Source organism: Dermochelys coriacea, chromosome 10 (genome assembly GCF_009764565.3).
Source record: "Dermochelys coriacea isolate rDerCor1 chromosome 10, rDerCor1.pri.v4, whole genome shotgun sequence".
Lineage (NCBI taxonomy): Eukaryota > Metazoa > Chordata > Testudines > Dermochelyidae > Dermochelys > Dermochelys coriacea.
This window is the reverse complement of record NC_050077.1, coordinates 45,055,422-45,071,610: the sequence shown is the minus strand read 5'-3', so window position 1 is coordinate 45,071,610 and position 16,189 is coordinate 45,055,422. Positions and strand designations below refer to the sequence as shown.

The 16,189-nt window shown below is 57.6% G+C and overlaps 1 protein-coding gene and 1 non-coding gene across 3 annotated transcripts; one reads left to right on the top strand and one right to left on the bottom strand.

Moving 5' to 3' along the window:
• Positions 1-211: 211 nt before the first annotated feature.
• SNX22 (sorting nexin 22) lies at positions 212-9,227 on the bottom strand. Of its 2 annotated transcripts, XM_043494462.1 has the most exons (7): positions 9,100-9,220; positions 7,409-7,623; positions 4,999-5,082; positions 3,955-4,059; positions 3,668-3,762; positions 2,177-2,250; positions 212-905 (listed from the first exon to the last, which is right to left on the bottom strand). In XM_043494462.1, the coding sequence occupies exons 1-7, from the start codon at positions 9,203-9,205 to the stop codon at positions 856-858; spliced, it is 729 nt and encodes a 242-aa protein (XP_043350397.1). In that variant the 5' UTR covers positions 9,206-9,220; the 3' UTR covers positions 212-855. The 2 variants fall into 2 exon arrangements, with proteins under 2 accessions (XP_043350397.1, XP_038275602.1); XM_038419674.2 differs by lacking the exon at positions 7,409-7,623 and having other exon boundaries at positions 9,100-9,227.
• On the top strand, positions 7,695-7,852 carry LOC119863101. Its single transcript, XR_005295489.1, has one exon. It is a non-coding gene; the product is annotated as a U4 spliceosomal RNA (small nuclear RNA).
• Positions 9,228-16,189: the final 6,962 nt, after the last annotated feature.

Below are 16,189 nucleotides of genomic sequence, written 5' to 3'. Positions count from 1 at the left end.
TGGTTAAGATGTGGCACAGGCTATGCACCCAGTGATGGAGCTCTGCCCAGTACCTTGTCCATGAGAACATGCAATAGTTGCAACTAGGCTTTTGTCCTATTTCACCCCTTGGCTGAGAGGCCAAACAGGGCATGTCACACACACCCAGGACACAGCTTTTTATGGGCACTATGTCCTAGGCCCAGATAAACACAGCACAGCAGCCATCTCTAAACCAGACCCAAGTGATTTATTGCCTTTACGCATCTGCACAGCTCCCTTTAGCCTGCAGGAGGCCAGCCCTTCCCCTGGGGGCCTCTACATGAGTCTGGGATGCTACCTCCTCCCTCCATAGGCTTCATCTAGCCTGGCAGGAGCTGCTGCCACAGCTGTGGTTGGTATAAGGTACTGCCGCCCCCCAGCCAGAGTGCAGGTAGCAGCACTTCTACTTGCTGTGGCTCTTGCCTCCCTTGCTTCTTTGAGCTGTAGCCAGATATGGCACTGGTGGAGCAGTTAAGGTCTGGCCTGACAGCTGTCCCGTTCTTTACAAGTGCTCAAAGAGAACAGTCCCCCAGGAGCTTCCAGCCCAACCTCCATGTGTGTTAGGCACCTGCCCCCAGGCTCAGCAGCAGCTCCCCATTTTGTCCATCACCCCATGCGTGGGGAGGGCAGGAACAAATCCCCGGAGAAGGGAAGGTACAGCCACTGAGATAAGGGATCGATCCCTATATGGGACAACCAAACAGTGCTCCCCCTCCAGTAGTGGTGCTGGTGAAGCCCAAGCAGTGGCAGATACCCTCATGAGCCCTGCTGGCTAAGCTTGTGGGGCCCCACCAAGCACTTCGGGGCTGCCTTCCCCCAGCAGGAGCTTGCTGGTCAGTAGAAGCCTTGTAACACACCATTCAGAACTATGTCTGGCAGTAGCTCTGCAAAACAGGAGAGGAAAGAGGTTAAAAGCATAGCTGTTTTCCTGCTGCTGCTGTGAGACTGGAACTAGACCAGACTCTGGGAGCAGAGCTCTGCAGGGGATTATTTTAATCCCATTCCTGCTATTATAGCAGCAGGTCCTGTAAGGTTCCAGTTCCACTGCAGCGCTCCAGCCTGCAGGAGTTAAAGGGGGACTGGATACCAGATTCAGCTCCACGCCCTCTTACATTAAGATTTAGAACCAGCTGACAGCCCAGCCACTGCCCCCTGTTCCCGTTTCCAGCCTTGCTGACCAGACAGGGCTGCTGCAGGGCATCAGATCCCCTTGGAAGGGGGAGACGGACAAAGGAACTGCAGCTAACCTATTCTAGCCATCACCCATCCGCCCCACTGGCCCAGCTTGTCTCAAGGACTCCAAGAAGCCCTTTACAAGCTGAGCCAGGTTCTAGGCTGTATGTTAACCCTAGGACACATGTTGGCCCCATCCCTATATGCAAAAGCACTTCACACCCAAGTAGAGCATGTCTAACAGCAGCCTGCAGCACTGCATTGCAGGAAATAGAGTACTGCATGCTTCTGAAACAACGAGGAGGGGGAATTAGGGCAGCAGAATAGACCCCTAAATTTGGCAAAAGCTTCCCCTTAAAACCTCAACAGCGCCAGGCCATTGTTCTGAATAGTGCAGCTGTGGGCAGCAGACTTTGTTTTTACATCTTCTCACCAGGGCCTTTGCCCTCTTCCCAGCCTTCTAGGGAAGGATGGGGCAGGGGGTGGGCTTTGGATGGTTAGAAAAATCTCTTCTCCTGAAGACCGTTCCTGCCAGGCTGCAGCAGCTGGACTGCACAGAGGGGAAAGAGTTCAGGCCCCATTGAGACCTTTGTTCCTCTTGGTTTTGTGAGATGTGCCTTTTGGGGAAGCAGGTGGGTCCTGCTCTGCTCCCAGTAACACTCTGAACGGCCACTGTGCAGGGAGCAGTTGTAGGGTTTAAGTCCCAGGCACCGGCCAAGTTCACTGCCAAGGGGCAGTTTTGCTACAAAGGTTTAAAAAAAAAAAAAAAAAAATGAGCAGAGGGGCAGCACCTCCCAGGACACCCCTCCTTTGTGAAGGGAACCAGCTTGCAGGATGCCAGCATCCCTTTGGGAGTGGCGAACACCCAGAAGAAGCCGTTGGCAGCAGCGTGCCCAGGAGCAGGGGAATCTGTGGCTTCAGCCCAGCTCACAGCATTTCCATTGCATCGCCTGCCCCAGGACCCCGTTGGCCCCTCCCTTACCTGTGGAGGAGGGGAGCACATAGGGGTCTTTGTGGAAGATCATAACCGGCTGGTGGGAGAGCAGGAAGCCATGGCTGCAATGAGAGAGGCTGATGAGGACCTGGCTGTTCTGGGGCAGTGACATGAGTGGCTAGTGAGAGCAGACGTCCCCCACGCTGCCTGTCCAGTGCCTGGGTCCTGGCAAGGCAGGTCCTTGCCCATCAGGATGGGATTGGGCAGGGGGCACAGGTTCACTCGGGCCCAGTGGGGCTCTCCTGTGTCTGTGGATCCAGGGCAGATTCTATTTTGCTCTATAAGAGGGCTCCTTAGTGCAGTCCATCTTCCCCCATTGGGGGTAGAGGGGGGAGGACAGGGCTGCTAGGGGGCACAGGCTCCCTGTCAGCATATCGGCTCTCCCAGCCAGCAGGGGATTCTCTTACCCGCAAGGATCTCGACAAAGCAGTTGGAAAGTGGGGCTTTTTCTTTCAACTGAACCAGTGGAGGGTGGGGGGACTATAACTGCAAGCCATTTGACAAGGGAGCTGAGCCTCCACTGCTGGGAGAATTGCTCTAGAAGCAGACAGCCACCAGGGGGTGCCCTTGCCCTGCAGGTGGCCCAGCTAGCAGAGATAAGGCCAGCGCAGGCAGTAGGGGTCTCTGGCAGCAAGCACACAAGCTAGGAACCCCATCCAGAGCTTGAGGAGGTTGGCCAGCAACTGGGAGCCCTTCCACCATCCCCCTGCAGCTGGAGCAAGGCCCCAACGGGAGTACTGGGAGGAGGCAGAAGGGCAACTTCTCCCTCTTCAGATTAAGTCACACAGGGAGCTGCAAGAAAACAGAGCCAAGGGAGTGAAGGGCCCGGGCCCAGGTCCTTCGGGGTGGGGGGGGAGAGACAGGTGCTCCCCTTTCTTACATGTTAGGCAGAGCTGAGGGAGGGACATACTACCTTGGAGACATCAGGGACCAGGTTCATCTCATCTGTGGCCAAGTTTTCACACAGGCAGTAGTTGCCTGAATTTAAATCTGCCCTGGGTCGGCAAGCACAGTTCAATAGCTGCTAAGAGCTGCAGCTGATGAGCCCTGTACTGGTGCAATAAGGACAGGGCTGCTAGGACAGCCCCCTGCTGGAAAGGCATGGAACTGCTCTGCTGCACAGGTAAGAGGCCGGGCAAACAAAGGAAGAAATCCCACATTGTCCCTCTCTGGTCCCTTCCAGGCAGCAGCCTGCCTGCCAGGGAGCATGAGCAGTTAGCCTCATTTCACAGGTGGGGAAATGGCATCCAAGAGGGGGATGGTACCTTTCCAGGGTCACTAGCAAGTCACTGGCAAAGGTGGGATTAGAAGCTAGTGGCTCCAGCCACTAGGCAGTGCTGCCTCACATGAACACTAACCCCACCAGCTCCTCCCATGCCCAGGAAGGGCACCAAGGAATTGTTTGAGCTCCCTGCTGTCCCAGGTTCATAGGAGACTTTGGCTTCCATCAGTAGGTGCCCCAGACCTCAGGATACTCACTCCAGGCTCCTGGCCTTGGCATCCTGCTGAAAGCGCCTGAGCTTCAGGAAGTCCAGCAGTTCCTTAGGCAGCTCCTTGTTGTAGTACAGGATACCCTGCGGCAAACATGGGGGGGGGAGGGGGCAGGTTAGACCTCAGCAGACCCCCTTGGCCCATGGTGGGGGGACACCCCAGCAGAGAGCACCTTGGGCCTTTCTAAGGGAGGAAGCCCAAATCCACTCCAGGGGGCTCAAACCCTGACCAGGGGTCACCAGTGGCCAAGTCCCAGGCGCGGGGAAACATCCTACCTGAATGTAAACCTCCAGGCCCTGCCGCCGCTGCTCCTGCACCTTCGACATCCAGTTGGGGACTCGCTTGGGGGGGAAATCTGGGACCTTGCACATCTTCTTTATCTGGGCAGAACATGGTATTACCATCAGACCGAGTCACAGCCCACCTGCTGTTTCGAGCCACAGGACGCCAGGGTCCTGTGGGGCCCTGGGCTAGAGGCTCTGCTCTGGGGATCCATGCACCAGGCAGGCAGGATCCTGGCCCCAGCCACACCATGGCATGAGGACCCCTCCCCTCTCTGACACACAGCAGCACTGAGCCCCCTCAGGAGCTGCAAAAGTCTCTTCTCTCCCCAGCACCAGCAGGGGTGGCAGCATGCCCCCACCTCTCCAATATTACACCTCAGCTGCTGGCACATCTGCTTGGGTGAGCCCCAGCATTCCTCCCCTCCTGCCAGGATCCTCTAGCAGGGTGGTGCTGGTAAGGCCCTGAGGGGTTTTTGCATCAACACCCTGGTGAGATAACGCGGGTTCCCTTCTCACAGCAAGGAGCCCGGGCTCAGGCAGGCGTCGCCCTGTCAATTGCTCTCCGCCATATTTTCAAGCCCTTTTAAATAAAATTAAACACACACACCCACCACGGAGGGTGAGTAAATAACTCAGTGCAGGCCAATGCTGCCCAGGCCTTAATCTGGTGCTGGCTGAAGGGCAGGCACGCTGCAGGGTGGGGAAGAGAACTACACAGAGGTCCACGTTATCCTATCTCCCCATTCCAGTCACAGGGCTGTGGGCAGGGACGCGGCTTCCCTTGTAACTGGTCACGTGCCCAATCCCCGAGCATACCCCGGAGGAGCAGAACGTGGGCAGGGAGACAGACTAACAGCTGGCGACACACGTGTGGAGGAAGGGTTACCAGACAGCACACGTTTGCAGGAATGAATTCCCCAAAGTCAGCAGCTGAGCCCTGTGGCAGTGGAAAGATCAGTTCCCCGGGGTTTGCTGTGGATAACGTGGAGTTAAGCCCCGTTCCCCATTCCAGCTGCTTGCCCGGCCGGCCCTCACCCTTTTATGCAGGGCATGGAACTCGCTGTAGCGCTTCTCAATGATGTGTTTCCGGCCATTGCACAGGACCTCCACCGTAAACACCTGCAATGGCACAGGAGAGACGTGAGATGGGCCTGCCAGGGCCAAGCCTTAGAGCAGAAATACGCAATAAGAGTACCCCATTCCCAGTACCCCCCAGCCCCCTCTCTCCAGCTGCCCAAACTGGAAAAGGGACATGGCGTCCCCATAGCCCTCGGGTGGGGCAGCTGCTCACAGGGCTGTGAAACTGCAGTGTTTGCTTAGCAGCTAAAGCAGTCGTGTTCCCTCTCCCAGAATGCACTGCAGGTGTGAAAGCACAACCCAGTGTCAGGCTGAAGCAAACAGAGTCACAAAATGACAGGTTTCAGAGTAGCAGCCGTTAGTCTGTATTCGCAAAAAGAAAAGGAGTACTTGTGGCACCTTAGAGACTAACAAATTTATTAGAGCATAAACTTTCGTGAGCTACAGCTCACTTGAAGTGAGCTGTAGCTCATGAAAGCTTATGCTCTAATAAATTTGTTAGAGTCACAAAAGGCTCTTTCAGAGCAGGCTCTGCTCCAGCCAGGAGGGGAGCAGTGCAGCTAGAGAAACTCCCCTCTTGCAGGGCACAGCACTGCCATCCTTAGCATCTGAAAACCGGCTGAAAGGCCTCATGCAACTGACAGGCCAGCACGGCTCAGCTCCCTGAGCTCAGGAATCTAGCGCATCTCCCACCCTGCGCACAGCAGAGATAGGAGATGCTGCCACCGTCACACGTAGGGTGGAGCATGCTCTGCCTGAGCAGTGCACAGCTACATCAGAGTCACGCTAGGGTAGCACATGAAGAATTGCAGCCAGCTGGCACTACAAAAAGGCTGGGCGTGGGCAGGACATACCTAGGAATTGGGCCAGACCACCAGGCTTAGCACCCGCCTGTCAAAGAATGGGAGCGATCATTAATGATCAGCTCTTAGCACTGCCTCACATTGGAATATGGCCTCTCCAGCAGCGCAGAACCCATAGCCTCACACAAGGCACCAAAGTGAGCATCGATACCATGGCAGCGCGGAGGTTTCCCATCTGAAGGCCAACCATGTTTATCCCCGCTTAGCGTATGAAATCTGACCAAGATTGCACAATTGCACATTGTGTGTGCACACATCCATCTGACACGTGGTGGGAGAGCCAAGCTAATGCAGCAAGGCTCTTCTTGGGGCCCAGCAGTGAGTTTGCCTGCACCATGCTCACACCCCTTGTGCGTTCATTTTGCTCCTCCTAGTGTTGGACACAGCTCATAGGAACACGGCAGGCAGCAGGTCGCACACACTCCTGCTCGAGGGGTTGGAATTGGCTCTCTGGCTTGCCCTGGATGGGGTCTGGTCACTGCCCAACACAGCAGGACAGGACCCTGAAACCCCTCACCAGAATCCTGGCACAGAGGACAATTAAATGAGCCAGGTGGGATCTGGCCATGGCTTCCCCAGCCATGACGGTACAGAATTACTCAGTGCCCCATAGCAACACAAATCAAATTCCAGCCAGCACCCAGCCTAGATGGCTCACAGCAGCCTCATCTCTTGCGAGTGACTTTCAAACCAGGCCTGGGCAGCCAGTAAGGAGAGCATTCAACATCTAGAATTCCCTCAGGGGCCCCTCAGCTCTCTTCCCCCCCTCCCCACACGCACACAGGCCAAGCCCCGGGGGATCCTCAGTCCTTCCTCATCCAATCAGGGAACCAAAACAATCTCACAATCAACTAGCTGGGACCAGCTCACAGACCCCCAGCCTCCTGGTAGTGCCCAGATGAGAAGATGTGCCTGGTGCATGTCAGGGGTGCGGTGACCTGCTCATGCCTATGCTGGGAGCAAGACAGGGAAGTCCCTCAGGTCAACACCCAGTGCTGGGCTGCTGGCCAAGCACAGGTGCAGCGAGGCAGACCCTGTTGCCGGTCACGTCAGGGTGAGGCTCTCCAGCAGAAGCAGGACATGAAGGGAGACTGACCCAGCATAGGTTTCAGAGCAGCAGCCATGTTAGTCTGTATTCGTAAAAAGAAAGGGAGTACTTGTGGCACCTTAGAGACTAACAAATTTATTTGAGCATAAGCTTTCGTGAGCTACAGCTCACTTCATCGGATGCATTTGGTGGAAAATGCACCCAGCATAAACAGGGCTTGGGCAGGCAGAGAAGGACACTGTAGCTAAGACAGCCAGTGTGCTCCATGGATTTATAAGCAGGGGAACAGCAGGAGCGGGGAGTGGTATTGCCTCTGAACACAGCACTAGTGAGACCATTCCTGGATCCTGCATCCATCTGCCCTCTACTCTCAGCTTGATGCTGACCCGGGACACAGGGGACTGCAAAGCAGAGCAGGCCCGGACAGTTTAGGCAGTAGGGAAGTTTGATCACTTGCCTTCCCTAGCTGCAGGAAGTGAAGGGGGGAATGTTTAACAGCTGTGCAGACAGACAGCCACTGGCTGGGGTCAGAGCTGGGGAGGGGCTGTCGAATCAGCAGGTTAGGATAATATTGAGTATATTGGCTGGCACCACATGGGGCTTCTTCAGCAGCCTGCTCTCCTGGGGAAGGCAGGGAGCCCATAGGCCAGCACAGACTCCTCGGGCTTAGGGCTGCAGGAGAGAGGAAGGAACAGAGAGAAAGTGAACTGAAATCCCCAGCCCCAATCAGCCATGCAGGCCAGGGAGTTTTGCAGTGGCAGTATCCTAGCCATTGAGGTTAATCTGAGGCACGATTGTTGCTAATTGAAAACTTTTCCCAATCCCCCACCATGATGGCTTAATATAGTCGGCACTGGCAATTTTTGACAGTCCCACCTAATCAGTGTGGTTGGAGGAGGGAGGAGATGATGACAGGCTGCTGACTGATGCCATAAAAGGGCCTGGAGGGGGCCCTTCTCTGGGCCTTGGCTTCACCCGGCTCCATTGCCCTTCCATGCAGAGGGATGAGCTAGGAAGGAGTTATTGGAAGGGTTTAACCCTTTCTCTGTCTTACAGAGGCCTGGCACGTTTATAACCAGACAGGGACTTGTGCTGATGCCACATGCCAGCCCCAAGCCCTGTGGCTTTTACACACCGCTGAGCGGCTGGGGGGGGGGGGGGTCAACCCACAAGCCACAGCTCCTGAGCCCCCAGCTAGCTGCAGAGCTGCACCTGGCTCCTGCAGAGACCCCCCCAAGTCAGACCCTGGGAGAGCAGCACCCAGGCTGGCAAACACACACAACTCTCAGCCCGCTGGGCAGGAGAGGCCTGGGACAGCAGGGCCCTGGGGGCTGCTGAGAGTGCCGGCAAGGGGGGGTGGGACAGGCCCTGGCTCACGGAGCCCCCCGCGGGGAGGCGCCTTCCCCGTTAACTGGCCGAGCCGCTCCCTGCGGAGGGCTCTGGGCAGCTGGCGGGCGGGAACCGCTCGCTACGGACCTGGCTCGCCCTTCTCCAGCCCCCGATCTCTCCAGCGGGGTTTGGCTCCCGACGGCGGGGAGGGGGCACTTCGCAGCCGCATTGCCACGGCCCCTCCCCCACCGCCAGCTGGGCGGAACCCGAAGCGGGTTAGAAAGAATTTCCGGCGCCCGGAGAAGTTGCCACAAGCCCCCGCCGGCCGCAGGAGCCAGGTGAGCCCCGGCCTCGGCTTTCGGTTACTCCTTAATGGGGCCCGGGCCCTAGGAGAAGGGAGAAGCTCTGGGGTCTCCATGGCCCCCCCGGGTCCCACTTCGGGCTGCTGGCCCCAGCGCACCGGCCCCCTCGGATCCCCCGGCCGGAGGCTCCCCCCGGCTCAGGGCAGCGAGGTCCCGGCGTGACGGGACCTGGCTGCGGACCGGGGCTCGGCACCTGCGGGGGCAGCCCACGGGCCGCAGCGCCGCCTCCGCGAGCCCGGGCCAGCTCCCCGCAGCGAGGTGCGGTCCCGGCGCCCTCCTCGCCGGGGCCCCCAGCCGCGGGGCCGCACGTGGGCGCCGGGCTCAGCCCGGCTGCTGCAGGGCGACGCGCCCCGGGCCAAGGGGACCGGGCGCAGCGGCTGGGAGCCGGGGAAAGGAGCCAGCGGCAGCCCGGGGAGCCCCGGGACGGGACCGGACCGGACCAGCTCGGCCCCCTCACCGTGTGCGTCTTCTCCGGGCTCGGCTCGGGCTCGGCCCCCGGCCCCACCGCGGGGATAGACACCGCGATCATCGCGCCGCCGGCCGCGCCGGCCAGCCCGCTCCATTCATCCCGCCCCGCCCCGGGCTCCGCCCGGCTCCGCCCCCAGCCCCCAGCCCCCAGCGAGCCTGGGCATGGCAGCGAGCGGCAGCACCGTGGGGGGAGCGGGGAGCCTGGCAGGGGCTCCAGCGAGGGCGGGCAGCCTGAGTAGGCACCCAGGGTCTGGCTCGTCCCGGCCAGTGTTCCCTGAGCTAGCGCGGGTGGGCTCCCTGGCCCCCGGTTACACTGAACCCGGGGCCGGCCTGCCAGGTGCCTTTGTCACTCCCCCCGGTCACAAGTGGCAGATGAGGGTTTCCAGTCGGGGCGGCAGCGTAAGGAAGAAGATAAAGCCCCCCCCCCCCCCGTAGGGACGATTCACTGCAACCTTCTGTATCTACATGAAACTGCAACCTGGGGCAGGGAGGATCCTCTCCCGTGGCAGGTGCAGTGCACAGATAGCCCAGGACAGCCCCCCCTCCCAGGTACGTGTGTAAACACCCACCCACATCCACGCTCAGTGCTGGTGGTCGGACACTTGCTTGGACGCCTGTATCAAGAGCTCCGGCCAAAGGAGCATGTTGCTGCTCCTCCCCTGGGAATAAGTGCAGGGCCTACAAACAGAAGGGATTTCCTGCTGTTCTGTGTCCATGGAAGGGGTCCCCATCCCATCCTGTGTGAGTGTCCGAGCCTGGCCCCGCAGCTCAGGTCTCTTCCCCGCAGGAGAGGGAAGTGACACCTCGGCCAGCGCTGTTTTCACCCAGACTCCCGGGGAAAAGACGAAGCAGAATCCCCTCATTCCTCTTTCACTTCTGATTTCTGCTAAAGGCCCTCACTTCAGTGAAATGAGCAGAACAGCAGAGTCCCTGGAGGGGAGAGGAAGGATCCCTGCGCACACAGCCCCAGGAAGAGGCACTGGGGCTAGGAGGGAGCACGGGGCACTTGAGATACCCTGGGGAGCTAATAGCGCTGGCTAGACAACCACAGCACTGGCAGGAGTTGGCCAAGCTCCCCCTGCCTCTAGGCTTATTGATGCCCTTCAGTCCCCACAGCCCTTGGCTACTCCAGCCCAGGTCGCTTCCCCCACACCCATCTGCCAGTGCCCCTCAAACCCAGCCTGAAACCCCTGCTGTTCTAGTGCTGGGTTCCCCTTAAATCCCCCCAGGCCAAAGGAGCAGGTGTGCCTGAGCTGGCTTTCCATGGTGGCTCAGTGTTATCCATTTAGCTAATCTCTGGTTGCTCCAGGATTTACCTCCATTGCTGACGCCTGACTCGGGCATTAGTGAAGGGGGGGAGGAGCTGGGAGGCACATTCTCACTACACACCAGTCCACACCCAGTAAAGCAGGGCAGTGAGGGACCCCATATGATGCACTTGAGCACATGATCACTGGGGAAGGGGTTCAGGCCATAATACCAGGATGGGTCGGGGTGATGAAGGTTCATTTGGCAACAAGGACTTGGTGGAGCCAGAAGGATAAGATGCCACTGCTGAGGCTAAGAGCCTGAGCCTACCCTGGCCAGCTCTAGACAAGGCTCTGTCATGCAATGTTGGGGGGTGGGACTTTTCCTGGGCCTGTTTTCAGGCTGGGTTGGCATCATTCATATTCCTGGCTGCGGGTGGATTTGTGGAGTCTGCTTGGAGGTCATTTACAGGGCCTGAGGTTAATGTGCATGTGTGGGGGGGGGTGCTGTTAAAGTTAGCTGGTACTGTGCTCCTCCCTGGGATCAGTGACACAGGCTCTTCCTGTTCTTTGGTCCTGCTCTCGATGTAGGTTCGTTTGGCAGTGACGAGACCAGCTCTGAGCTGGGGTTCAAATCCCCTTGGGAGGGTTCTGGCCTTGCCTCGCCTGGGGAAGGGAAAACACAGAGGGTGGGAATCAGCATAGCCTGCAAGGCAAACAGGAGCCGGCGCAAGCGAGAGCCACAGCCAAGTTCCATTCCATCATCCCAGGAGCAGGCAGCCAATACGGTGCTAAGCCAGAGGACAAGGGCTCTGCTGTGCCTCCCTGCAGCGCTGGGGATATCGGCACGTGAGCCACTGCCAAGGCAGCAGCCCAGCAACACTTCAGCAGCCAGCAGGCATGCTCCAGGAAGTGAATTCGGCTGTGGTTCCTGGCCCCTCTGCTGGGGCAGGGCAGACAGGCTCAGAGGCACAGAGACAGATCCACAGCGTGCAGTCTGCTGGCCTGTCCTTCCCTTCAGCGTCTTTGGGGCCACATCCAGTTCTGTTAGGAGCAGGCCCTGGCCCAGTGGGAGCTGTGCCCTCTTACACAGTATCTGAATTTGACCCAAGATCTGTGCTTGGACTCTGACCCCTGGCATTCAGCCACCCTTTGATCTGCTCCTTTGTTACCTAGCTGCTTTCAGAGTACATGGCTCCTAAAGCAAATACACCGTCTCTTCCCTGTGTGCCAGGTGCCCTTCAGCACACGCTGCAAGCAGTGGTGCATTTGCCAGCCAATTACATAGAGCGGGGTGGGCAATAAGGGCAGATGTTTTCCATGCAAATTTTGAACAGAGGCACAGAATGGGGAGCAACAAAAGGCTGCTTCTCCTCTGCAACTGCAGGTGTCCCACTGTGGCAGGGATGGAGTCAGCATGCACAGCTCCAGGTGGGGGAAGAGCTTCCTGTGCTCAGCAGCCCTCCTTTCTGGTCAGCTGGGACACTGCACTCAGCACCTGCAAAAGGGAGCTGGCTGCTGAACAGCAGGAGGTGTCAGGTGAGCGTTTGCGAGGAGGAGTTAAAATAAGGAGTGAGCTGGAAAATGTGACTAGCCCCATATCACTCACTGTGTCTCAGTCATGGTCAGCCTTGGGGCTGGGGGGGATTGGCTAGTGAACTTGGACCTATGTTTGGGTGCCCAACTCAAGACAGCTGTGGCCTGCTTCTCTGAGGGGCTGAACCTCTGTAACGCCTGTTGATTTCACCTAGCACCATGAGTGCTGCAGAACCCTAGGGCTTGCCACGTAGGCACCCCACCTTAGAGGACATCTTTCCCCAGGCAGGCCTTGCTGCCCCCTGACAAGGCTGTTGCAAAAGTCACTGAGAACTGGTCAGTACCAGGAGACGGGAGTGAAGCTAAGTCTTCAAAATGGACAGTCAAAGTGATCCTGGGCTGGCTCTCTCCCTGGGAGAATGGACCAGCTCCCAAGAGGGAACAATAACTGTACCTCTGGAGGACAGTGGAACTAGGTGTGGTGCACAGCAAGGGGGACATTATGTGAGTAATGGGGCTGGCCAGGAGTTGTAATCCCAGCAATTGAAGCAGTGTGTGAGGGGGTATGTCTGACACCGCACCCAGCGGCTGGAACGTGAACAGGGGACTGGAAACTGGCGGATGTGCCAGACAACACAACATTCCTTGAGTTGGGGGAGATGCCTGGCCATGGTGCTGGCACAGTCAGGCTGTGCTGGCCCCTGAATGCCCTCGGTGCACTTCAGTGCATGCTCTCCTCAGCCCTGCAGAATAAGGCATTCGGCCGAAGGCTTCCTGGGTTGATGTGGATTATCACAGAGCTCTGGGAGGGGACGGGAGGCTCAGCCAGGCCTGTGTCACGTCTCCTGGGCTCAGGCTTCCAGTTTGGTTGGAAGACAAATGCCCCTCACTGCTGCAAAGCGACAGGGTAATGGCAGCACGTGTGGACCCCAATGCCTCCCCTGCCAGTCCCCAGGTCTGGAGCACGGGCACGCCTCAGGGCTTGGTGCTGTCTGTGTAGAGATCGCTGGCTGTTCCTAAGGGCTGCCCTGTGAGGTTGTTGCACCCTCGGCAGTTTAGGAAAGGGTGGCTGGGCAAGCAGGGTCCTGCTCCCCTCCGTCTGGGCTGTCCCACTGCAAAGCCAGACCTGAGCAGCCCTGCTAGTTGGGTGCAGCAGGCAGAGGGTGCTCACCCCAGGCTGGTATGGGCTCAGGGTCACTGCTAGCGCTGTTCTTTTCACTGTGGCAGAATGGGAGCCTTGGGCTGGGTTGGGAGCCACTCCAGAAGAGGAAGGCTGTGGTTGACCCTCACCCCCACAGCTGGCCACAGCATATGACATAGGCTGGCATCATTTTCTCCTTTGTAGGGGCTGCATGTGTGGGGCTGGCTCCTGGACTCAATGAGCTCCCCCTCCTCCCCCCCCCGCCCCCAGCCCCGCCTTCCCCATCGCACAGGGTCAAAGAGCTAGAGCCGGCTGGCCAGGCAGCTGGGAGGGCCCCACTCAGCAGAACAAGAGCAGAGATCAGCAGGTTGTAAACTCTGCCCTTGCTGCAGCACTCACTGCCCACTTAGTACAGCCCTCTGGCCCTACCGCTGCCACTCCATCCCCATCCCCACCCCAGCCCTGCTCCTCCTGCCCCATCTGGCCCTGCCTCCCCATACCCTCCCTCCCCCCCTGCCGCCTGGTATGGCCCCTCACCTCACCTCACCTCTCCTGCCCCAACCAGCCTCTGGCCCAGCCTTTGTTACCAAGTGCACATTGGATCCCGTTCCCCTCTGCCCTCATTAACAGCGGGGACCCGAGGGGAGAGGACACTGGTCCCACGTTAAGGGATTCAACTCCCAGCTCCCGGGCCATGTTTTCCTGCTGCTGTTTTGCTGCAGCTTCTGTGTCACACAGGGCAGAGTCTGGCCTGGGCAGTGCTGAAATCACTGCTCCTGTGAGCCACTCAGGCTTCCCGATTCTTGTTACAGCCACCCCCAGTGGCAGTGACCCAGAACTGGGGACATGCTGCAGCTGAGCCCTCTGAGCTGAGCCTCCCCACCGCAGTGGCTCTGTCCTGGGCCCCATCAAGACAAACTTGTGTCTCTCTTCAGCTACCGTCCTGGGCAGGTTCTGGCCTTGGCTGAGGGCTCGTGGCTACAGGCTCTCATCACCCAGAGGCTGCCCACCTCATCAACTGAGTCTCCTGTCCCTTTGGTCTGAGCTCTCAACTGGCTACTGCATCTCCCATCAGAAGCAGCACTTCCCATGCAATCACCTCCCCGACGGGCTCAGTACCTCCCAAAGCTCCTCACTAGCCCACCAGAGAACAGGACACGGGAAAGGGAGGAAGGAAGAGCAGGAGGTTCCCCCCCAACCCCCCAGGCTGCTACACTGTTCACATCAGCAGATGATTTCTCACTGCCGCCCACCACAGAAACCCTCCATGGCACAATGCGTGTGGTGGGCAGACCCTGCCTTGGACAGGCTCAAGAGCGACTTGGTCTTTCCTATCCAGTTCGTTGTGGTTAACCCCAGGATCCTTTTTCCCCATCTGTGCCGCTGCCTTTGCTGAGTCTGTGCAGGGATAACAGAATGGGGGGATTGGAGTGACCAGATGTCCCAATTTTTATAGGGACAGTCCCAATGTTTGAGGCTTTTTTCTTATATAAAAGCCTATTTCCCTCACACACACACACACACACACCCTGTCCTGATTTTTCACACTTGCTATCTGGTCACCCTAGGGGGGATTGATTCCTGGGGATGCCCTTTGAGCCAAGCTGGCAGAAGACGCTACAGCCCAATGCTGACGGAAAACAGTTTATGACCTAGCGATCCAGCACTTCCATACCATGGCAATGGGCACTAGAGCAGCACCTGATGCTGCGCCACTAAAACCCAGGGGCCTTGTCTCTGAAACCCCTCACAGTTCAGGTAGAATCACCCTTTAAGGCTGTGTTTCCAGGACTCTCTGTACTCTTTCCCCAGCATAATTTACTACAGGCCAGGTCCCGCACTGTCCCTACTAAGAGTGGGAGTGCTGAGCAAATGACTGGTGCAGAGAGAGGAGTTTGGCACGAGGAGCAAGAATGAGGTTTGATGTGATGTCTGCCCACAGTATTTTTGTGTCTATTTCTAGTGATTGGCTCACATAGTCTTTAATCTGCTGCCAGGTGACTGACATGAGTCCAGGGGAAAGCAGCTCTGCTGGCACCCCCCGGGGATTATTTATAGCCTACTAGCAAGAAAGGCTTAAAACCAGAACCTTTGACAGATTACAGACACAAATTCTAACAGCAGCAGCAAACTCTGCCTCCCCCCCACACGCACCTCCCTTACCAAAAGCCGCAGTAAATGGCCTGGTTTGCAGCACACCCTGAAAGATCAACAACCCCAGGGCTCTGTCAGACCAAGAGTGGAGTTGGGTCCAAAGCTGAAGGCCACTTGCAGAGAGCACCCTGCTGCTAGCAGTCCCCCACCTTTAAATCCAGAGGAATGTAGCTCAAGTGCCTCTGGTGACTGTCTCTGTGGCCTGTGGTGGAGGCATCACAAATAGGCAGGTCCAAGGCCAGTTAGGGCTTTATAGAGCCTAGCAACTTAAATGCCACTTGCAAGTCAATAGGCAGCCATGCAGTTCCTAGCACTCCCACAGGGAAAGCACCTTCTGTGCCAGCCTCTGTTTACAGTGTCACCCCATTGTGGCATCTTCGGCCCATCTAACATGCCACTTCCTCAAAGAGCTCAGGCTACCCTGACTTGTTTTGTAAAAGGAACGGGCGGGGTGGAGACAGGGCAGGGAATCTCCTTCCCCGAGCCTGGCTCTAGCCAGCCGTTCACCAGCTTTGCCCCCAAGGCATGACTCATTTTTGGGGTTTCCAGTGTTGCTGTACAGAAACCTTACTGCAGTATCCAGGCCTTTATGTGGCTTCCCCCTCTCCTTGCAGAAGGTTCAGAAACAAGTCACTGATCACAGCTTTCAGGACACAAAAGAGCGGATAGAGACAACTCTAGCCAATGGAGAGCCAGGATCTTGTCAGAGGCTTGGTATGTGTCACCGTGGTTGGAATGTCTGGCCACAGAGCTTTGGCGTATGCGGGGATACAGCCCATCCAGCTATAAATCCCACCTCCCGCTGCGTCTTAGGAGAGGTTTGACTTACTTACACACAGTTATGGGAACCTGAGTGGGAGCTGCGATTTTTCCCCCCACGCTGAATGGCTATTAGCCCTGAAATTTTGTTCTGTGTCTGAAGAAACTCATTGCCTCTGTGTCCCCTACCACAAGGAACACAAGGAATTACTAAATACTAGGGTTGTCAAGCAATAAAAAAA

What these genes read in the sequence shown, in the direction of transcription:
- SNX22 (XM_043494462.1), bottom strand. Translation starts at nt 9,205, where the DNA reads ATGGAGCGGGCTGGCCGGCGCGGCCGGCGGCGCGATGATCGCGGTGTC. An exon ending in ACTTCCTGCAGCTAGGGAAG is followed by an intron (nt 5,083 to 7,408) that starts GCAAGTGATCAA and finishes GTGCCATTGCAG; the next exon opens with GTGTTTACGGTGGAGGTCCT. An exon ending in GCCAAGGCCAGGAGCCTGGA is followed by an intron (nt 2,251 to 3,667) that starts GTGAGTATCCTG and finishes CTCTCATTGCAG; the next exon opens with CCATGGCTTCCTGCTCTCCC.